This window comes from Haliotis rubra, unplaced genomic scaffold, assembly GCF_003918875.1.
Source record: "Haliotis rubra isolate DU_JTF1 unplaced genomic scaffold, ASM391887v1 Scf388, whole genome shotgun sequence".
Lineage (NCBI taxonomy): Eukaryota > Metazoa > Mollusca > Gastropoda > Lepetellida > Haliotidae > Haliotis > Haliotis rubra.
The window spans coordinates 233030-257590 of record NW_025767066.1 but is presented as its reverse complement, the minus strand read 5'-3'; the positions used below and the strand labels follow the sequence as shown (position 1 = coordinate 257590).

Genomic DNA, 24561 nt, shown 5'->3' with positions numbered 1-24561 from the left:
GTAAGTACTCGAGTCTGGACCAGACAATCCAGTGATTGACTTCTAAAATCAGGTCAGGTTCATTGAAAAATCAATCGGATGCATACATGTAGCCTTTATGTAAGCTGAAGTAGATAGCAGTGATAGGCTGCAAGCAATTAGAGAAATAGCCAATTCTCCAAATCACTCTTGCTTATCTGATAGTGTTAAGACATTGAGGGCATTGCATTCTTTTCCATTCACCACCAGGACCATACCATCTTCCTTGATGGCTAGCAATACTGTAGGGATTAGCATGCTGATGGTGGTTGTGATTTACAATTGCAGATTTTCACCAAATGACAACTTGTAATTTGTCTCTTAGCAATGAAGAACAACAAGTTAGAATCAGGACTGCAGTGTTAACACGCTGACTGCCTTTCATGAGTATACACGTAGTATCAATTCTGGCCAAATTTGCCAGTGGCAAAATGGTATTTTGAAACAATTTTCACAGGTTGACATTCTTTGTTCTTGTGCCTGTTTTGCCAACATGTGAAACCCATTGGTGTAGCTACGAGATAACTGATAGTGGCAAATTCGGCCAGACATTGATACTACAAGTATACTCGGGTGGCAGTCAACGTGTTAAACTTTGCATTTCAAATCAAAATGGAATAAAATAGGTAGAGATTTAAGATGTGCTCTGTATTTTTTTAAAGAAATAGCAAATGTTCAAACTTTCAGGCATCACACAACTGACCTAAAGTTTCTTCTAGCAATATCCTACTTTTAGGATGAACCTGTGCACCTCATTGTGTAGTCTTTCCATACTAATTCTCTATCTTTTGGACAGATAAATTCCAGCAATAAATCTAAAGATTCCTTATAGTTGTATAACATGCCTGAGTAAGTTTTTCTCCACTGTACTCTCTTTGTTTTGTTTTATTTGCTCAAATTATATTCAGGCAGAAAAGGGAAAAGCTGTTCATCTGAGTTATGAATTACAGAATAATTCTTCTTCTTGACAGGAATACTGGTTATGATTGCATCATGGGTCAGATCTAGGAAATTTCCCATGAGGCATTGCTCTTGTTTTGTGTCACTAACCGCTTGGATTCTGTCTCTAATGAATCACTCTGAATCATTTTATTTTAGTGAATGAAGACATTCAAATTACCATTTTCCCCATATCTCATCACCTCCAATGACATAATGAGAAGTCAACAATGCTGGACATATATAAATGTCAGACCTTTCCATGGCCAACAATCTATGACCTTTGCAAAGTGTTTTAAGTTGGACAATATGCAGCTGTGCATAGCAGCACAGACATGGAACCAGTTCTTGATACTAGGATGGCAAGCACTATGTGAATAAACAAACATGTTTGAACACATCTGTCAAACAAGTTTTACACATGCCTTATCTGGTTTTTATGGTGTTGTCATTGCTGTTGTCAGGAAGTAGATGAGAGCCGTGTGAAGTGTTTGTCTCTTCTGTTCTTGTCCAAACCTCTGCTCTTTGTCATGGTATGTGTTAATTAGATCATATAAACACTGGGTACTTTGTATTGTACAATAGTATGTGTTGATTAGGCTATGTAAACACCAGTACTTTGTGTTGTACGATGGTATGTGTTGATTAGGCTATGTAAACACCAGTACTTTGTATTGTACAATAGTATGTGTTGATTAGGCTAGGTAAACACCAGTACTTTGTGTTGTACATTGGTATGTGTTGATTAGATCATATAAACACTGGATATTTTGTATTGTACAATGGTATGTGTTGATTAGGCTATATAAACACCAGTTCTTCATGTTGTACGATGCTATTTGTTGATTAGATCATATAAACACTGTTTTTTTTGTATTGGTCAATGGTATGTGTTGATTAGGCTATGTAAACACCAGTACTTTGTGTTGTATGATGGTATGTGTTGTTTAGGCTATATTATAGTATATAAATACCAGGGCCAGTACTTTGTATTGTACAATGGTATGTGTTGATTAGGCTAACACCAGTACTTTGTGTTGTACGATGGTATGTATTGATTAGGCTATGTAAACACTAGTACTTAGTGTTGTACAATGGTATATCTTGATTAGGCTATGTAAACACTAGTACTTTGTGTTGTACGATGGTATGTATTGATTAGGCTATGTAAACACTAGTACTTAGTGTTGTACAATGGTATATCTTGATTAGGGTATGTAAACACTAGTACTTTGTGTTGTACGATGGTATGTATTGATTAGGCTATGTAAACACCAGTACTTTGTGTTGTATGATGGTATGTATCGATTAGGCTATGTAAACACTAGTACTTAGTGTTGTACAATGGTGGTATGTATTAATTAGGCTATGTAAACACTAGTACTTTGTGTTGTACGATGGTATGTCTTGATTAGGCTATATATACACTAGTGTTCGGAATTGGTTGAAATCTCACAATTGATAACTGGTTCATTACCAACGAGCAATCATCGAAAAAAATTGGTTAGCGTCATTTTTTAGATTTTCCTGTTCAGGTTGTTATTGCAGATAGGTGTAATGTGGTTCTCTGTTGTTTTTGGCGTTATTTAGAAACTGCACAAATTGCATTTGCAAATTTCACATCCAATGTAAAATGATGCAACTTGCAACTTTAAAGTGATGACTAGTGTATCATGAACATAAACTTCTCAGAGTCTTCAAGAGTTATTCAGTCATGACGTTTTAGTAAGTGAAGTGAGTTTTCTAACAATTAAACATGTTTTCAGGCCCTGACAACTTCTAAGATATGTTCCATCGTCATGTGTTTCAAACACTAAAGCAGTATGTGATCGATTGCTTGGTCGTTTGGTCACTGCGACCAATCTTCGATTATTTCAATTAATCAGAACACTAGTACTTTGTGTTGTACGATTGCATGTGTTGATTAGCCTATGTAAACACCAGTACTTTGTGTTGTACAATGGCATGTGTTGATTAGGCTATATATACACTAGTACTTTGTGTTGTACGATGGCATGTGTTGATTAGGCTATATATACACTAGTACTTTGTGTTGTACAATGGCATGTGTTGATTAGGCTATATATACACTAGTACTTTGTGTTGTACGATGGCATGTGTTGATTAGGCTATATATACACTAGTACTTTGTGTTGTACGATGGTATGTGTTGATTAGGCTATATATACACTAGTACTTTGTGTTGTACGATGGCATGTGTTGATTAGGCTATATATACTCTAGTACTTTGTGTTGTACGATGGCATGTGTTGATTAGGCTATATATACACTAGTACTTTGTGTTGTACGATGGTATGTGTTGATTAGGATATATAAACACCAGTACTTTGTGTTGTACGATGGTATGTGGTATTTGTCATTTGGTCTGATGATTAGTTCTGATTGTGATAAACTCACCTGTACTTGTACCTGAAGTGGTGATACTCACACTTGTACATGTGTATCTAACTCATGGTATGTATAGATTTGGAGGTACAGAAACTTGTTATAAAGAAGGTTATGTACATAAGCCTGCTAGTGGTAGTCAGTTCATCTCTTGGGGAATCCTTTCTTGTTTACTGACATAGTTACTGCAGCCATAAAACAAGAATTTAGTCCTCATACTTTTAGAGACAGGTTTATGGTCTTTTTAAATTCTATTTCCACTACCACAGCATCTGTCAGTCAAGAGCTTTATTGAGAATCATGTACAAGTCTGGAGGAGGTTATCATGTGGTTTCAACTTTGGGTGTGATATAATTGAGAGTAAATTAGATTTGGATGTAATCAGTGCAGTAGGATGATGAGTCCATGTGTGGGGAAATACCGTGGATAGATTCTCAGCAATATCTTATCAGTGTTAAGTTTGCAGTGCCAAGGGCATTCCATCTTCCACCATAGGTCATTGTAAACCTTTGCATTTTCAACATTGTTTTCAGCATCAGCTGGAGTAATTATTGAATAAGTGGCCACAGGTTCACCTATTTCCAGACATCTTTGGTATCTATTCATCTTGATCTTTAGAGTCGGAGTTGTTGTCCTGTGTCACATTGGTTTAGCATAGATTTGCCTGTAGTTTGTAGAGGTTTTATCTGCTTCATGTAATGGTATTCTGTCCTCACACATCAGCATTACTAGCTATGACGGACATAATGATTGACAACCTTTGTGAAATGGATCGGGAAACTTTATCTATCACTAGTTTTTAGTATCAGGATAAATTTGGAGACAGTGTGGGCCCAGTTGCCTGAGGCACTTCAGCTCAATGTGTGGAGTAGTATTCCACATTAAACATGCCAGAATTTGTAGATCAAGACAGAACTGGTAAGAGTTCCGCCCGTAACCCCTGCTTGAAGGGTATTCTATTTGTTATGATTATTTGGGTTGTTCCTCTTTTGCCAGTCGTTATTGTTATGGGATTATAATCACCAGACCATATTAATTAGCAAGACAATGGGGGAATTACAGGGGATTACCACCAAGGATTACCAAGCCAAGAAAGACACAACTGATTTGGACTATCATTTGTATTGTTTATGTTCAGCACTACGTAACTGCTTACATATACAAATTGACAAATTACTTATCACAATTATCATTTATATCAATAACATACATAAATGTATAGATTTAGCAATATGTTAGGTTTAGGGTTAGGTTTGGGGTTAGGGTTTGGGTAAGCTTTCTAAAAAAAACCATCTATTCTTAGGCAATGGATGATAAAAAAATGGGGTTACAGGCAGAAATCTTTCATGAGAACCTAGGCCTGTCATCACAATACTTTTTACGTGGATTTCTAAAATGGGATTATCATTGACTATCTGCTCCACTTTGTGCTTGTTTCTAGTTTTAAGCTGACAAGAAATGGTGAAATATTGTCCTCAATCCCTATTTACAACATCTGCAGTCATATTATAATCATAACTCGCTATTTTGCAATGACTTCAGATATTCTCTGAAGAAAAAGTCTCTACTGGACAATTATCTCTTTCCTTTTATCAATTTCTTTTTCACTTCCATCATGTTCTTACAGCAGTTGTAGACATTTTATGTCTTTAATATCTCCTCTCTGATGGATCCTGCACTATAAAAAAACACTGGATGAATAGAAGAACAATAATTTGTGTCTTAGAAAATGAGCTTTAGAGTAAAAAATACAATTAAAGATGATGAATTGTTCCTTATGGAGACAAATCCTGATTTACAGTAGTGTTTTAACCCTACTAATACAGGAGTCTATTACTGTCCATCATACTTAACCAGACAACGAAAGGCTTGGCCCTGGTAGAGTCAATCCTACATGGTATCAGAATGCTGGGTAATGATATTTGCCAAGCCTAAAGCAGGTAATTGTGGCAATCAGTCTTAAAGAATATCAGGCAGATTGTAGGGCTCTCAATTAGATTCCAGCAGAGACCATTTGAGATCCGAGGCAGGTCACTGTTTGATGAATAATTAAGGGACATCATGGAGTAGTTCATCTTCCAAATAAGAAATGAACATAATTTTATCTGAAAAACCTGTTTTTGTTATTTTACATATTGTTATAGTTTAATGCAGCTTTTATTTATTTCATTTTTGGTTTTTTTGAGTACTTGTCACTGAAATAAAATGGATGGATGAATGTTGTTTTGTGCCATATATGCACTACATACCTATTCTACTTCACATTGCAGCCTACAGCAATAATGCATTCCGTTAGGAACACGATACACATGCAGCCAGGTCCAAACTGTCAGCTGATCTTTTGTGATAGCCCATATTTGATCCCACTCCTGCAATACAGTGACAGACAGGGGCTTATACCATAACTCACAGATATCCATGTTTCTTCCCGGCTTGTTGGTTGTTCTCTAATAATCTGCTACCAGCAAATTTTCTTATCACAAGACCAAGAGACTTTTCTCTTGTATAAAGATAAGTGCACTCATACTGTGAGCATAGCAGTTTTGCTGTCCTTCACTTTGATATACAATAAAGGTTGTTTTCTTAAAGCACATAGAACCATACCGGCAATGTGAACAACATATAAATGCACTTACTTCACAGAAGCCAATGTGAACACCCAATTTGTAAAATCTGTTTTTATAAAATGTAGTGAGTTCTTCCAAGCAAGGGATTCCACCCTTCTACCCCAGAATGACATATAAAGCCTGTATGGGTATCAAAGGTTATCACAACCAGCAGAAGGTGTGGACCCACCATAATAACAGTGATGGGTTTGTCTGGTCCAGATATGACTATTGACAGATCACCATCAAAAACCTAAAACATGTGCTGAGTGGGGCATTAAACAACTTCTCGGTAGTTATAAGGTGGAGGTCTGTGTGACAGAGATACCTGCAGGGAGTGTTGGAAGTACAAAATTACTGGGATCTACATACAATGAATCCAAGATGAGAACTGTCAATGTACTGCTACTATACAGCCCAAAAAGATTAGAAGTCAACTTAAAATGTGGTCATCCAATAAAATTGACAAATAAACCGGTGCCAGTTTAATTCCCAGTCACCATATTTGTGAAACAATTATGTTCATGATATCCAGCCGCATGTGATAGCAACCATTCTGGTTGTAATAATATAAAACAAATCACATGTAGTGCAAATCACATGTAGTGCAAATAAAATCACAGCAGCAAGAAAAGTAAGTTTGCATTAATCAATTTATTTATCACCTCATCTTTCTTGTGACAGGCAGGTAAGTGAGCCAGTGGAACTTTTTTGAACTGACCACATGTTAATGCAGTAGCTTCAACAGTGGCCTTCTGTGTTCAACCTTTGTTATTTGAGTTGCATAATTACAGTATAAAAGAATTCCTTCGTATGGTTCATATACAAAATATTTTCTAGTCAAATCTGTGTTTGTGTCTCTTTTACATCTTTGGAAAATGTGTAATTGAACATGTATCTAAGATTCATATTACTGTTTGTAGGAAAATTGAAAATTGATGTTTAAGTTAAATTTTATTTTTGATGGTGAGTATTGTTTTGGGTTTTATTTGTGCAAATTGAATTTTGTTATGTTGATGGAGCATGTTTTTAGAATTTAACGTATCAATTGCATACCTTAAAGAGTTTAATATCTAGGAAATATAATCTGCTTCAAGGATCCAGCCATCTCAGATATAATGAATGTGGGCTCTCTTTTTTATAAATTGGTAACGGAAGCAGAAAGCAAAGGTTTGACAAGTACTAATAACCTTTTGACCTGAATTGAAAGAATTTCCTTGCTGTGACAAGATATGATTGGTGTCAGTGGGTGGTTTTGTTTGGCATGTCTGTGACTGCTTCTTATGCATATCAATATATCCTCACACACAACCAGTGAAGGAAATCTCCCAAGGGGGCCTAAACTCATCACAATTTTTATGTGTCTATTTAATCAGGCAAACAACACTGTTCAATATAGATGTGGTCAAACCGAAAATTGGATCAATTTGTTAGTGGAACCCTGTGTAAGGAAACTGCATTTTTTGTGGGAATTTGCAATTCAGTTTCAGACACATCTAGTGAATGTCGGTTTTGATGCAGACATGTCTGTCACTGATTAATTGGCTAATCTTGGAGGAGGAGAGGTGATTGTGTAAGAGATTTGCTATCTGGCTCAGTCTAGGAGGCAAACACTGGTACATGTATATAGAAACAGTCTGGTCCATACGCTCTCTCAGCCTTGACTGTTGTCTCCCCTCAGTGTAATTTATAGCCTGGAAAGTTGTTTGGTTCTAGATAATATTCTTTATTTCAACTCTTAGGGTCTTATTTTACATTACAATTTACAAATTGGCAAAGATATTTGTTAAAGCTTTGGCTTGTCAGCTCAAGTAACTGGTGTCAGTGTGTACCACTAACATAATGAACCACTTCCATAGCAGCTATTACAGAGCTTCATTTTAAATCCTTATCTCAATAATCAAAGCTTGGTAATATTTGTAAAGCATTTTCAAAATTTGCAAGTATTGTATAAATCTGTTTGTATGCTTCCTCAACTGTAAGATTTCAATCCACTGTTTGTAATGCTTTGTATGCTTTTAGAATTACTTCTTGGAAAAAAGGAGGTATATTATCTGAGTTGATAGGGGAATGTGTATTTTGGGGCTGGTTTTAGAGGTTTTGTTTTGATTTTGTTTTATTATTGGCAAGGAGGAGTTTTTAAGAAGGGAACATTTGTAGTCTTGTATATGTGTCAACTGTAAAACATACTATTTCCTTGTTTATACAAGAACAATGTACAATACAATTTGCATTATTGGATTTTGTCCTCTTATAATAGATGGGCACATGAGGGTTTATCGCTCTCACTTTTCTCACCCATAAAAGTGCTCAATTCTAGATGTTTCCAGTTGTTGATGGATTTTGTTATCCCCTGCAACGCGTTTTGCAGGGGTATTAAAATGGACTCCGTGCGTCCGTCCGCGCGTCCGTGCACATTTGACTTTTCCGAAGCATAACTCTAAAACCGTTCAATGTTTCTTCCCCAAACTTGACACATAGATAGATCTGGTGGTGAACTGGTGCCTTTTGGCAGTTTTGGATTTCTGAATAAAGTGTTTTTGGCATTTCCATGGCAACAAATTTCACTTTGACTGAAATTGGTGGTAGTACTTTTTTCCGGAGCAGAGCTTAAAAACTGTTCACTGTTTCATCACCAAATTTCATACATAGGTAGGTCTTTGAAACTTTTCAGTACTCTCCTTCCACTTAGCTTATATACACGCCAAAACATTTGACATCATCATAACTCGTAGACATATTCATGAAGAGTATTTTGCCATTGAGGGGGATATTGATGACTTTGTCTTCTTGTTCATAAATTTCTTTTTCTTTTTTCAACAGAGCAAAGAATTTTGAGAAGGGCTCAGAATACAACAAGACATGGAAGGCATCTGAGGATGGCCCCACCAACACAAACGGCCCGAGACTTATTGTTGACTCTGGTGGTTCAGGACCTACAGGAGGCTACATCACAAAGTGAGTACATGCAAGGCTACCAGTAATTTGGGTCACTTTTCACAAACAGATCTAATTAAAATTGTTATAATTCAAATACATTAACATAAGTACTGTGCACGTATCACTGTCTATTTGGTGTACCCACTATAATGTTGCTTCAAGAATGAAAAGCCATTGTGGGCATTTCAGATTCAGTGTTTGATAGATTTTTCTTGAACTGCTTCAGCTTTCTTGAAAAACAAACTGATTATCCATTACAGGGGTAGTATGGATTCTCTGCTTTTATATATATGATATTCTGCCTTTGATCATATGCTTGATCCATTAATTTCAAATCTGAAGCTTTTGGCTCTGTACCTCAAAACAATGTTTGTACTGATGCTGTTTTAGATCCTAACAGAGATTTTTAAGGCAAAGCATGGACTGGCAACCATCATACATCTGTGATTGTCCCCCGACGCAGCGCGGAACGGGGGACTATGTATTCAGCAGCGTCCGTACGTATGTACGTCCCGATTCTTGTTAACGCGATATCTCATGAACTGTTGTACCCAATGTCTTCAAATTTGGTGTCAGCCTACATTGGGGGATTACGCAGACGCCTGTCGATTTGCGTGACCTTGACCTTATTTTCAAGGTCACCACGACACTTTGACCACTTTTCCAACTCTTGTTCACGCGATATCTCATGAACTGTTGTACCCAATGTCTTCAAATTTGGTGACAGCCTACATTGGGGGATTACGCAGACACCAGTTTATTTGGGTGACCTTGACCTTATCTTCAAGGTCACCACGACACTTTTCACACTTTTAACTCTTGTTAACGCGATATCTCATGAAATGTTGTACCCAATGTCTTCAAATTTGGTGACAGCATACATTGGAGTATTACGCAGACACCAGTCGATTTGCGTGACCTTCACCTTATTTTCAAGGTCACCACGACACTTTGACCACTTTTCCAACTCTTGTTCACGCGATATCTCATGAACTGGTGTACTCAGTGTCTTCAAATTTGGTGACAGCCTACATTAGGGGATTACACAGACACCAGTCGAGTTGGGTGACCTTGACCTTATCTTCAAGGTCACCACGATACTTTGACCGCTTTTTAAAGCGGATATCTCATAAAACATTGCACCCAATGTTTCAAGTATGTTGACAGCCTACATTGGGTGATTATACAGACACCAGGCATTTCAGGCATTTTGTATGTGACCCCAAAATAAAAAGTAGTAAATATAGATATTCCATTCTTTAGCGGTGGGGGACATTGCCATATCAGTGGCAAACACTTGTCTTATTTAAGATCATGTTCCATCTCAATCTTTGATCCAGCAGCCAACATTTGTTGTCTATACCATAATCCCACTTCAGCTGCTAATAGCTTGTCCAGTACTTTAGAATTCCCTTCCAGACAACCTCAGAAACATTCAGGAACTAGGGCTTGAAAACACATTTCTTCAGATTAGCATACAACTGTATACCCTTTGTCACAGCAGACTTTCATAAACTGGAAACAGGCGCTATGTAACGGGTGACTATGTATTCAACTACGTCTGTATTTACGTCCCAATTCTTGTTAACGCGATATGTCATGAACTGTTGTACCCAAATGTCTTCAAATTTGGTGACAACCTACATTGGGGGATTACCCGCACACCAGTCGATTTGGGTGACCTTGACCTTATTTTCAAGGTCACCACGACACTTTGACCACTTTTCAAATTTATGTAAACGCGATATCTCATAGAACATTGCACCCAATGTCTTCAATTATGTCGACAGCCTACATTGGGTGATTATGCAGACACCAGTGATTTCAGGCATCTTGTATTTGACCAAAAAATAAAAAATAGTAAATATGTTATAAATATTCCATTCTTTAGCGGCGGGGGACATTGGCATACTAGTGGCAAACACTTGTTATTATTATCTAATGCATAGTTACCGTTCTTGGTCACTGTGAAACAAGGAGTGGCTGCAAACTTCTGAGCCAAACCAATGACCATAGTCACATGACACTAAATGGCAGTTTTATGCCAAACTGCGAGATTTGTTGAGTTACATGCGAGGGTTCTGTTAAAACCCTTTACATATTTATAAACTCTTGAGTTTGTTAATTTTCTTGATTTGTTAGAGTGCATTAAATACATATAACTAACTGTGTATACATAAGCATTCAACACCGCAGTCCCCAAAAAACAGCCATGAGTCGTCATGAGTTGTCATGACCAATTTTCAGGGCTGGGCCAGGCCGGAGTCACGTCAAAATGATGCATAATTTTAGGAACCTACCTGACATAAGATTCATTTATTAAAACTGTCCCTTTCACAATGTCTGAAAACATGACAACTATTTTCCGCAATGTTTTTTTTGTTTTGTTTTTAAATTCTCAGACAGGTCCACTTCTAAAATGTCAAAGAGCAAAAAATACAATTTTGAGAAAATCTTTGAATACATTGAATAAATCAAGAAATTCAATCAACCATGATCAGTCTATCATTTATCATAACCCTTTTGTTTATACTACAGGCATCACTCTGTTAAAGGGCAAGTTTACACGAAAATTAACCATTTTGTCTTGCACTTTTTCATCATAAAAAGTGTTTGTCAAGTTGTTTTATAGCCAAAACAGTACAGATATCAGAAGTAACTAATTTATTTTTTGCGTTATATCGATTCAAATTTTTCTCATTAACTGAGCGTTCTATGTCCACAATAAACACACCATGGCTTATGTCCCTTGGAAATGACGTCATTGGTGCCAGACCGATAAACGAATGACGTTGTTAGACCCATTTCACGTGGTGCAGGTATAGGTGTGGTTCTCCTGTCTCGATGCGCAGGTTACTGTTTTAATCCAGCTGTTGCCTGGCCGTCAGCTGGCTATGTGTTCAGATCCACACAGTGATGACGTTGCAGTTTGAAAAAACATATACGTTGTACAAACAGTATTACCACGTAACCAAATTGTACAACATTCAACCTGAGTCGGTCGTCTTTCAACAGTATCGTTTTTCACAAAAACTAAAATATTTATGCACTACATCTAGCTTGCCGTCAGTGAATGTGTCGGCATTCTATGTTTGTTACTTAATTCCTACATAAATCGTACAATATGTGCCCCACCTCTTCCACTCTTCCCACCTATCGATACCATATCCAAATACATCACGAAGAAAAATGCAGTTTTTAAATTGGCAGTTTTTAATTCGGTTTGAAATTCGGTTTTCTATGATATCATCCGCTCATTGTAAGGCAAATATACTGAAAATTACATCTGCCCAGTTTTGACACATTGCGAAATACACACAGTTAACGTCAAGGTGAATATTTTCAGCCATATTGCAGAGTGTGTATAAAATCACGTCACAGATACTCTTACACGAATCCCTGAATTCCTCCTACTGTTCAAAATAAAATGACAAATGGTCTTTGTCACCAATACCAAGTGTTTCAGTGAAATCTAACGAAATATATCAGATGCCACTCTGGGAAAGGACCACTTGTGTGAAATGTAAACAAATTCGAATTCAGATTTCACTCTGTGTATCTGTTCGCCTACTTTTGTTCAACACACTTGCTCATTAGTTTTAGACCATGCATGGGAAAGGTATTGTAGCAAGCGATAGTTAAATAAAATAGGTGTATTCCAATGATTTCCGAGATTCATCGTGACGCCATGACTGATGAAAAATTCATGCACACCAACGATGGAAGCTCTCCTCATTTCTGACTATTTCCCTTGGTCACAATGAAAACAAAAAGAAAATAAGAACCAGCAGATTGTCAGAATGTTTTGGACTACATACATGTCACATTTATGTATATACGTTGCTTGAAACAACGAAATTTCCCGTCGAAAAACCGGTACTCGTGTCAGTGAACACGCCATTTTGAGAATGTCGCTTCCCGATAGTGATGTCATACGTACGTCGACATTGTTACACATATTTGGTATTTTCAATGACGTGAGGTTATGAATGAAAATACACACGTTCTGCTGCTTACATTTTCAGTTCTTATGCTTCTTTCGTATTTTCACAAACTTTTCTCACGTGATTAATTTCAGTATTATTATCTTTTGATTTGGAACTAGACAGGAGACCAGTCTAAAATCAAGTGGCACCAATTACGTCATAATCAAAGGGCGGTAACTCTGGCCTGTTTAGCTCGACAAACAAGGACCGCATGGTGGCATAACATTTCAGCACTTATTTTGAGGGTTATACCTTCATTGTAAGAAAAATGAGTGTATAATTTCAAACACTGATATTAAATAATTAAAATATTTCATTTTGTTTCACATAAGAATAAATGTGATTTTATTGTGTACACTTCACCTTTAAGCCCTAATCCAAACAACTTTAAAGACACTTCCTTATATATGTAGAGGGGCGGTGGGGTAGCCTAGTATAAAGCGTTGGCTCGTCGCCGAAGACCTCGGTTGTAGATATGCCTCTCAATCCAAACTCTGTACAACACTTACTTGATAACGGTGTTGCAATAAAGAAGTTGTTCGTCCATATATTCTTACCCTTCCTTACCATTGCAATGTATTGTACATAGGCTTCTTATAGTTTTCCTTGGATCTAACATGTTTAAACATTCTTTAGGAAAGTACTTTTTCCAGTTAGTGTACAAAATGTTGTAATAAACTTCTCAGAACTGCTTTGACTGTTAAATGATCCCAAATACTTTCTGCCTTTCAAAAAGAAGCTGATATGCATCATTCTCATTTATGCTAAGTCCTGTTGATAGCTCAATTTGTCAACTATTATTAATTTCAATATATTCTTTCAAGTATTAAGACGTATGTCACAGCATAGAGTAATTTGATACAAGTCATCTTGACCATGCGGCTTGTCTTACATTGGCATATGGCCAGTTCATGTAACACACAAACGCCAGTACATTTCACCACAAGAACAGTGAAATCATCAAATATTTATTATTGCAACTTTTTTTGCATGAAGTCTGGATGAAGACCTTTGAAAATTTGCTGCAACCATTGTTTATCTCGAAACTTGACAATTCTTGCTCAAGGCACTTTGCACAATCACATTCGATTTAACTTCAGACATGCTCATTAAATTGAACATCCCATGTTTGAAAAAATAATAACATCATACTCCTATACATATAAATATTCATCAGTCTAAACAACTTGTAGAAACAGTGCAGTGAGAAGAATCAAGCTCATAGTGTGCTATATTTTGAGGCAACTCAATCATGACTTGAGCAGTAATGACAGTATCAGAGCCAGAAAAGATCGCCCTTCATCCATTGCGCAGCATCCATTACAAATATCTATTCATGAACAGATGAGAATTGCAAATCAGAATTTAGAAAAATATCTAACAATATTATTCCTTTGCCAAGCAAGGTGTTGGACTATTTTTCCTTCATCAATTTAATTGTTAATCAATAAACAAGAAGCTCTCATTAGTTAAGAGATAGGCACTTGCAATATGTCATCTTTGGATGTCAATTTGTCTAAACATGTCACCAGATCATGCCCAGATTGCCAGCTTACCAGTGCTACATTGCAACATTGACCTTGTTCTCCCAAAACATACCTCACCTCTCTCTTTATGAGAGATTTACCAACAGAAAGTCTTTATTGATGTCTCTAGTCAATTTCATGTTGGTTTATTTTCTTCACTTACCAAGAAGTCATTGTATATTCTGATTCATATTATGTTTTCTTGTTGGGTACAATGTGTGAAGCCCATTTCTGGTGTCCCCCGCCGTGATGTAGCTGGAATATTGCTAAAAGCGGCGTAAAACCAAACTCAGTCAGTCAGTATGTTTTCTCCTGATAGAAATTCACTTTCCAGTGTTTAGAGGCACCAAAATGTGTATGTATGCCTCTAAAAGGGTAGGCAATAAATTGATATAAATTGTCAGCAATAATGATCTACTACAGATTTCCCATATACCTGATTGTATACTCAACAGGATACAGAACTTGTCTTTTGTAAATCTCAGATTAGGGGACTTATCAGTCATATGCTCAACAAAATAAGAAACTTGACATCCACATTATATGTAATGATTGTGTGTAAATGATAGGGTGTAAATTTATTTTGGTTTCATCTTGTGCCATACTCACATTAAATGACGTGGGCTGTTTGTACGTGGTCTTGGCAACCAATGTGACAGATTTTGATAAACAGGAAAACAAATAAAAAAATTAGTATTCAGCTACTCCCAAATGAGCAATGCCAGTGTGTCATAGGTAATCTTAATGCAGGATAATCATTGAAGCAGTTTGCTGCCACAAGCCACAGGTTGTAGTTTTTAGACAGTACACAGTCTAAGGACTTGTTTGCAGCAGACAGGCACACAGTTGCAGATAGCCCAAGGACCCGGGCACCATATGTGATGTCACACCAAGATTATGTACAAATCAGGTCATCTCTGCAACAGATTTGTGACTGTAACCTCAGCTAGCAGACAGTTGTTCAGAGGTAGACTGTCAGCACAGACATCAGGAATTGACTGTACACCACAGGTGTCAGCGCTAGATACCAATTTTATCATGCATAATGTTTGCAATGGGTCCACAGACATAAATGTCAGATTCAACAAGAGGCAGTGGAACAGGATTGTCTTTAGTGACAATTCTAACTTTACATTGTACTTTGCAGATGGCAGGGTATGAGTGTAGTGCAGGAGTGGGGAACATCACACACAGTGTTGTGTTTGTGGGGTTGACTGATTGAGAGGGGGAGCTTCTTGTGCCACAGTCGATCCTAACTGATTGTCATCACAGGGGAATCTTACTGCCATATAGTATTGTATTCAAGTTTTGACTCCATTCCTTCTGCCATTCATGCAGCTACGTATACAGTCCTGGACTGACATTGCAACATGACAACACTAATCCCCATACTGCTGTTCTGATGCTCAACTCACTACGTAACAGTGGTGTTGATGTCATCTCTGACCTCACTGTTCCTTACATTTGGCATGAGCTGGGAAGACTTGTGCGTCAGCAGATGAACTTATGGAAGCTCTTGTTGACGAATGATGTTGACTTTCAGTTAGTGTTCTGACAGGTTCTCCTGCCCCTGAGAACACATTGTATTGCCATCACGGCTGCCCTTGGAAGTGACACTCATTATTGACTCTTTCTGTTCCAACAGTTTTATCACTGTGAAGTTCAAGCTCATAATAATGCTACACACTACTTCCATTGTGAGATTCCGTTTAAAAAGTGTGAAGTTTTTAATTTGGTTGGTTGAGAATATTTTTTGGTGCCAAGTGTGCCAATGCCCGAGTACCAACACCCATAGTCTCCATGCAACACAATTCTAGCCTTTTTGGCTCTATCCTTTAGTTATAATGTGGATTTGTGAGAAATTTGTTATATTACATGTTTTTAGTGTTCTGACTGAAGTGGGGGCAGTGGGGTAGCCTAATGGTTAAAGCGTCCGCTCATCATGCTGAAGACCCGGGTTCGATCCCCACATGGGTACAATGTGTGAAGAACATTTCTGGTGTCCCCTTCCACGATATTGCTGGAATATTGCTAAAAGCAGTGTATAACCATACCCACTAACTCTCTCTGTCTTACGTGTCTCTGGCTGTTCTGGTGGGCAGTCGGTAGATCTGGTGACTGGTAGGACCTTGGTATGCTGACAAGGAAGGGTGGTGGGACTGGTTAGGGAACAGGTTTTCCGTATGGTTTTCTCCACCAGATGTTTAGGGTACACGTTGATGGCGATAAAGGTGTGCTTGAGATGATGATATTTTTAGATGATAATGTTGATTTTTCTAATGTACAAAATATTGGTTCAGTTGTTCCTTATTTAAAATTTGATATCACCCACCCAATTTACATGCTAACAGTTAACTTTCATTACTATTTTCATATTTAATGCCCGTGGTGAACTGAGGATAATCATAGGTATAAAGATTCTGAATCTACGGTTCCTTGGTTCAGGATGGCATCGGGTTGTTAATCAAATCCTGGAATTCTGGTGGATGGCTTCTGTACCCCAAAGACAACAAAACGTCTGGATTAACATTTAAGTTACTTCTTTCCCCGTACTCAAGAGTACAAGATGCGCAAGTCTGTTAAGAGGAATTATATCTGGAATCGAATGCCTGCCAAATTCTTAGAGTCCTGAGAGTGCCTTTTGTGGCAGCTATCATGCTCACAGGATCTCTCTCAAAGAGGAAGGTTTCAGTTCTTCCAGATATGGATAATTGACTTGTGGTGCGCTTGTATGGCTCTTCAAGTCCTTCTGTAGAAAGCCCATGATCAGCTCCTAGTGGCTGATAGATTCAAACCTCCAACTTATGGTACTACTTATTACACCTCAGGACTCCCTCCTACACATAAAAAAAGTAACATTGATCGCGATTCCACAACACTAGACTGTTGGGCTCTGCAATCGCTAACATCACCAAGTTCACTTGTCCACACATTTCTAGTTACTTCAGTGCTCTTGCAGACACTTTGTGTTCGGCTCCCTTGGTAATGTTTATCACTTGGTCAATTCACAAAGTAGCATTCCTTCTAATCACTCAAACCTGGAAGCCTCTTAACATCGATGTTTTTGCCACTTGAGGGGGAGGTAGGGTAGCCTAGTGGTTAATGCGTTCGCTCATCAAATTGTGTGAGCCAATTTCTGGTGTCCCCTGCCGTGATATTGCTGGAATATTGCTAAAACTCACTCACTTTTTGGCACTTGGCCCAAAGCTCAACCCTTGTTTCTCCTTTACCTGATTCATGAGCGTTTGCTGTGTGGATGCACTGTTAAATGATTGGTCAGGAATGATTGCTTATGTAGTTCCTTGGATCAGATTGATTCTACTGGTTCTGGTCCTTTACCTGGTCTCAAAAACCAACAAGACCAACATACTCTAGCTCTCCTGATGGACATCCTACTGCAGCTGCCACAATATCCAATCAGCAGACAACTTGTCACAACAGGTTTTTGGAGGAGATTTCCTTGGTTGCAAAAAGATTAATTTGATAGTCCAGTGTATAGTGAATGTTGGAGATATTTCACCAGTGGTGGAAGAAACAATTTTGGATTTATGCTGCATTTTATATTCCTTGCCTATTTTCTTCTTTGGTGCCACTATCTACTCATAGAGATGCTGGTACTACTGAAAGGCTCCCGCACATCCATGTCATCTGTATTTTCATGTGGTTGTTGTGATCTGCCTCTTACTGCCTTGTTGGCTTCCTTTGTGTTAGAGGGTGCTCAAGTTCCTCATATTCAAAAATACTTTTCCTTCCTTCACAGTCCCAGACATCAAGGAATATTACCGAGGATACTAATGCTTTTTGGCTGAAAGACTTTCTATTGCCTACTGATTGGCTTCAGATTTGCTTTGTTTCACTTTCAGAATCTTGGTGAATGAGAATAACTTGTTCATGCCTGCTACGGGGCTTCTGCAAATAAATTTATGTGTTGTTATCTCAGGAATATATTATCAATTATGCATGAAATTCACAAACTCTGTCCCTCATTATCCAACCCAGTCATTTGTCTGTCACTTGTGATGCAGTCCAGTCAGTTGTCAAGACGAGACTCTTTTTGGATAAGAAACTGGAAGATTGGAATTCCCCTTAGGGTTAACTGGCGATCTTTGTTGTGCTGTTGACTTATAATTTTATTCATTTAAATGTTTTCAACAAGGTTTAAATTTAATTTGTGATAATCTAGTGAGAGTGTTGTCCATCAATGACAATTCTTTATTCATTCTAAATATGTATATTTAATTTATGACCTTGTCCACTCCACTGTGATTGTGTACAGGTAGTTAGGTATTGGCACATAGGAATTAAGGAATCATTGCTACAATTAAACCGATTGAAGGGAAGGTTACCAACAATACATAGAACAGGATGAAAAGATTTTATTCTTCGAGCATCCCAATCTGTGCTTGTGGAAGAAATGGCACAGTCATCTATGAAGTGGTGGTCATTCAATACTTCTTCCTGTATTTCTTATTAATTGTTAAGCTGTGTCTTGATTAAAAACATAGCCCAGATAATCCAGTCTGTTAAATCAAGTCTATAAGTTGTTTTAGGGGCAATACTTGTCCTTGGAGATGACTGGCATATGGATTAGGTTGTAACAGTGTATGGCCAGTCAGACTGGTGACGACTGCACCCTGACTGTGTGGCGTTCTTTTATCATGGTCTCGGTCACCAGATGGCCTGACGCAGTCTTCCATTGATAACCAACCGCCAGGAGATAGCTAGAATGTTGCTAGTATGGCATAAAAGAAAATCAACCGAAGCCACCCAAGTGTGCATGCTCTGCCCTTTATAAATGTTCTGTGTGAGGGTCAATGTGAAATTGTGCATCTCTACAGCAACAAGAGCAAGCTCTAAAACATTATTGACTGATGGTTCCGACAGTGTTGCCAGTTCAATCAATGTTCATTTCATTTGTTGGTTTACAATGCTTTGCCACTTTAGTGCCATTAGACTGTTGTCATTGCTATCGGGTTGGTGGTGATATGGAACTGGATAATACTGTGGACCCATTTGTATTTGAAGTCTTGACTCAACAAGCTCGTTACTTAAAACAGAACAAGAACATGCTGCTAATTTGCCATATCAATAGGGGCCAAAATATACTTCCTTTTGATTTACTCATTACTGTTTTGCATAAGCTATTAATGTTTTCTTTACTGGCAAGGTTTACAATTAACACAACATGGGATTAAGGTGACAGTAAGAAGCAGTGTGTGTAAAACATTAAAGTGGGGTACTTTTGAAAAGAATGCATTGAGACAATGCTGCCTCTTGTTGCTCAGCTCACTGATCTTCAGAATCACGAATAGATGTCTTATATTTGTGATTTGACTGATACTTGACAAAGGTATGCTCGATTTACATTTCTTTTGTTTTACATCAGGAAAGTCTCATGTCCAGGGCTAGACCTTGGTTTTTAAGACATGTATGCATGCTTTTTTCCCCATAGTCACCATATCAGCAAGTTGAGCATGTAGATGATTATTGATGTTATATTATGCTAAGTGGATATTAGGATTACAATATGAGATTAATTTGTTTTAGTCGGAGATTAATTTGTATTGGAAACTGTGCCCAGTAGCTGCACATAAGTAATACTTTTTGCAATACATCTGAACAGTATCGACTGTGCGGCACTCTCAATTACATTGTAATGTCATCTGATTTACTTCTTATATTATGGTAGTTCTTGAACGCAAAGGGACTCCTGCACCCCATGCTTGACGTAAGAACTGACTATCACTAGGTCTGGGTGCTTCAGTATGCCTCAGTAGGCTGATTGTATCAGTGAACCCTGACAACGTTGATATTTGCTCAAGCTACTTCTGCAGGGTTTAACACAGACTTTGAAAAATGGGAGTCATGGTGACTCACAGTATTTATTTTTGGGAGTCATTTTCAATATTTGGGAGTCATGAAAATTTTAGGGGTGCTTTGTGTAAATCAAAAGCAAGAATTTTGCAAATATTTTGTTTTTGTTGTATTGTCATTTATATGATTAGTTATACATAGTACCCTTGACCTTAAAATCAGTATCAAATTGGTATGTTTCATACATCGTTGGGGTCCTAATCGCGGCCAACTCAGACCACAGACAACTGGCAGTTACTGATAATTATAACTTCGGTCCGCGTTACACACAGAAATCACAATCATATTTCGTCTACTCACACCTCGAAATGAAGTGTAGGTGACAGAAAATGTGTCCATATATATATTTTGTATTGCTAAATGTCATATTTATTGTAGCTGGACAATGACATGTCAAGAAACTGGCAACTCATTCCATACGCGTACAACTTCTGCTTACCATGTTCGTGAGGGTACGGTTTTCGGCTCCAACAGCAATAGCACCAATTTCAAATTATTCTCAACAATCACAAACTAATTACTGCCTCGTCATACATGGCCCACTAGTTTACAGTAACCAGTGAAAATGTGTGTGAAATGGCATGCTTATTTCACCTCATTCCATGTGCGTACAACTTCCACTTAATATGTTCATGAGGGTCCGTATAACCTTAGTGTTGATTATATATATTTTACATTTATAGAGTAAAACCTGTAATTAAAATTACACAATGCTGGGATATATTTCTGTTGGTAAAATAATAGTTTTAGATATTATATTTTACCGATCACTGCGTCAGAATTCATTCCGTTATATACTGAGAGCCATTAATAATGCAATTTGACATTCATACTTTCTTTACTCACACTAATTGCAACATATAGAAACCTAACTGGCAGATATGTTTTAAGTGAACATCTGTGAATAATTTCATCTGAAAATGTCCAGTCAACAACAACATCAGTGACGCAACAACGACATCAAACAAAGGAGGGGTCACTTGCAGTCAATATCGTGTTTGTCCACCGTGCGCTACAAGACATGCTCGCAGTCTCTGGGGCATTGAAAGACACACATTTCTCTGGAACAGCTGTTGGATGGTCTGCAGCCTCTGATGGTCTGTGGTCTGATCATGACACCACCCCCTCCAAAACGATCATGTTCAAGGACACAGTTTGGAGCATGTCTTTCTCCTTTACGTCGATAAATCTGTTGACGTCCATCTGCAAAGGATAAGTTAAACCTGGATTCATCTGACAAAATGACATCTGGCCATGTCCTGTTGCCAAGATTGGCCCCATTTGCTGCCCATCGCTGTCTGGCAAGTCTGTGGCGATGCAATAAGGTTGGACCACGATGCGGGTGCGACACCCGGATGTTGAAGGCAGCAAGGCGTCCTTGCACCTTTTGGGAGCTGAAATGGCGTTGACTTGTCCCAATTGTCCTCCTTGCCTAATCATCAGCTGTTTGGAACCCGATTTACGCAAGTGTGAAACTTCGGATATTGCGGTTTTGTCTAGCTGTTATCACAGGTGGTGCACCAGGTCACGGACGATCAGCAACACTTCCGGTAGCCCGGAAACGTTGTCTGAGTCGACTTACAGTGGATGGATGCACATTAAAGTGCCTGGCAATCATCACATCTGAAGCACCGTGGCTGACCATACCGATTACCTGATTCCTTTCGTCGTGTGTCAAGTGTGGCATTTTCTCAAAGTGATTGAGTTCCACAATTCCTTGTGCTTACACAGAGCCTGGGTGCAGGTAATGCATGTGCACGTGTTTCATGAATGTGGTTGTGTTTACGAGAAATGTCAAAGGTTCAGTTTTAAGTATCAAAGTTCATGTGAGAGGAATGCTCCGGGACTCGAACTCGAAATGGGCCAGAATAACAGCCTTTTATCCCTACATCCTCTGTATCACAGGAACAAATCTTCAATAGAACTTTTGTAAGTTTCAGGACAACAAATACCAATTGCGTTTTTAATGGCTGACAGTATATTATTGGATTTGTTTTAACAAGATCGGCGGGGAAACGTATGCACAGCTGATTGCTATTTCCAGCAAATAAGGTAAATAATCTTGTCAAGTGACGTTTAATTGCAAATTTGACGTCTTCACTGACAAAGTTGTTTTCTCTACTACGTTGACACGAAACGATACGATGTCATTTTCTTACTGGTCACCAGAAAAAAAGTTTGACAAAAGCGTTACCCGTATGTAAGCCAACCCCCTTCTACAGGCTGCTTTTTGGTCTTCAAAATTTGGCCTATCTACGGTAATATACGGTATACTTTTCACTGTTCAATTCAATCATAACAAACTCCAGTATAAATGTAAATGGGTTCGTATTATTTTTTGCCCGAATGCACATATCACAGGTCATGATTTTATTGACTTTGTTTTGCGGTTGGTTTTAGTGCTCGATTGATCATCATTAGAAACGTAAGGAGATTTGTTTCTCTCGCTTTCAGAAATGAAAAACCGAGTCAAGCGACCGTTGTGTCTGAGCAAGACTGGCTGTGCTTAAATGACCAAAACATAGTCTGAATATAGTGAATGACGTACTCAACTGCTATTGGCTGTCTAAATATAGCAATGATGTACTCAAATGCTATTGGCTGGTATCTTGACTGCATTTCAGCATAGTTCTATTTTTAGCCACTCAGTGTTCCCATACTTTCTGTTAATAACACGAGCGTTATCAACGCAGTTTGCAATAACTATTTTTGTTTACTTGTCAAATCGATTTCATTGAACTAAATTCTGAGGGTCACTCATAAAACTTGTGTCAAGTTTGACTTGTATGATAATATTTTGAGAGTCTTTCAGAAAATTGTTGAGTCATATACGCAGGAACCACGCGTCATGTAAAACCCTGCTTCTGGACAGAATTATCAGTATACCACAGTATACAGACATGGTACACAGTACAGTGCACATGTCCTTGAGTGAAAGTATGAAGGACAACTCGAGACAGGCATCATGAATTTGTGCAGTAGAGGGGCATATTGTGTACATCCTTTCTGATATTTTCCTTTATATATACAGGGAAGATGTTCGATTTATATATTTGCATAAGGCTGCTTCAGCTTTGTTGCCATTGAACAAGTGGGAAAGGAGCCACATGGAAACAGTATATTGGCTTTGTTCATGGAGCGTAGAAGATTCAAGAGACAAGTGATGGTACAATGCATGGACATTAACAAACCCTTCCCTAAGTACATATACTTTGTAGGGACTATCAACTTTCCTATATAAGCTTGAAAGATTTGTAGGGAGCAGAGACTTTCTTGTGTATTGAGGGAGCATAGGTTGCCAAGTTGTCGAAGGTGCCATGCCAGGTCTAATCTCCGATTCTCCCAAATGATTATTCCCAATGGCACCATAATGTGACTGTATCCTAGCTAATGTGTTATACCAAAGTCTTCCATCATTATATAATTTTCACCAGCATGAAGCTGACACACACAGTAAAACAAAACACATTTATGGCAGAGATTTACTGACCCAGTCACTCACTCACTCACTATTGTATGTAATATCTTTAAATTCAATACTCATTAGTTCAAGATAATTCCTGCTGTGTTATGTCAACAATGTTTATATACATCATAACATTTGTTTACGTGTAAATGTTTCATGACAGTTTGTATTTGTCATTGTGTTGTTTTAGAAATGTTCCTGCTACTCACATGATGGTCATGTTAATGACTGAAGTAACCTGTAAGCTAAAACATATTGTTATTGGTTTTTGTGTGATATCTGTCTCAGCTGAACAGGCTAATGCAGAAACTCTTAAGTTTGATAAAGGACTTTCTAATGTGCACAAAATAGTTTGTTGAAAATTGTTGAGATCCATTTACTATTTTATTCCCTGCAGGATCAGATCTCAGTGCATTGGGCAAGTGGAACATAACTTGCAACAGACTTCAGGCCAACATGTTCCTCTATTTGTAGATAATTACAAGCTTTCTTCTTCGTCACAACTGAGCAGCACATGCACTGAACTTTAATTGAGTATTTTCACAGTCACTGTCAGCTAAGTGAAATTCTTGCCTTGCAGTTTCTAAAAAAATGCTACATTAAGCTTAGTTTAACCAAATTTGTTAGAGAAAATGTTAACAATTCCCTGACAACCTTTGAGAATAACATAATTTCAAGTATTGGTGCTGTACAAATGGAATGCTATATCACCAGCCAAGTAAACTCCATTTAGTTTCCAGGAAGAAACCATGTGTGGTGCAAAAACATACCTTATTGTGTTTCATGCAGATGGCATGAAA

General features: G+C 37.9%; 1 protein-coding gene across 8 annotated transcripts in view; it reads left to right on the top strand.

Moving 5' to 3' along the window:
- Window positions 1-24561, top strand: part of LOC124286632 (synaptosomal-associated protein 25-like) — a 162699-nt gene that overhangs the window by 121476 nt on the left and 16662 nt on the right. For all 8 annotated transcript variants that reach the window (XM_046723023.1, XM_046723024.1, XM_046723025.1 and 5 more), the window contains one exon: window positions 8793-8927. In XM_046723023.1, the coding sequence (XP_046578979.1) occupies window positions 8793-8927 (135 nt within the window). The remainder of the gene's footprint in view (window positions 1-8792; window positions 8928-24561) is intronic.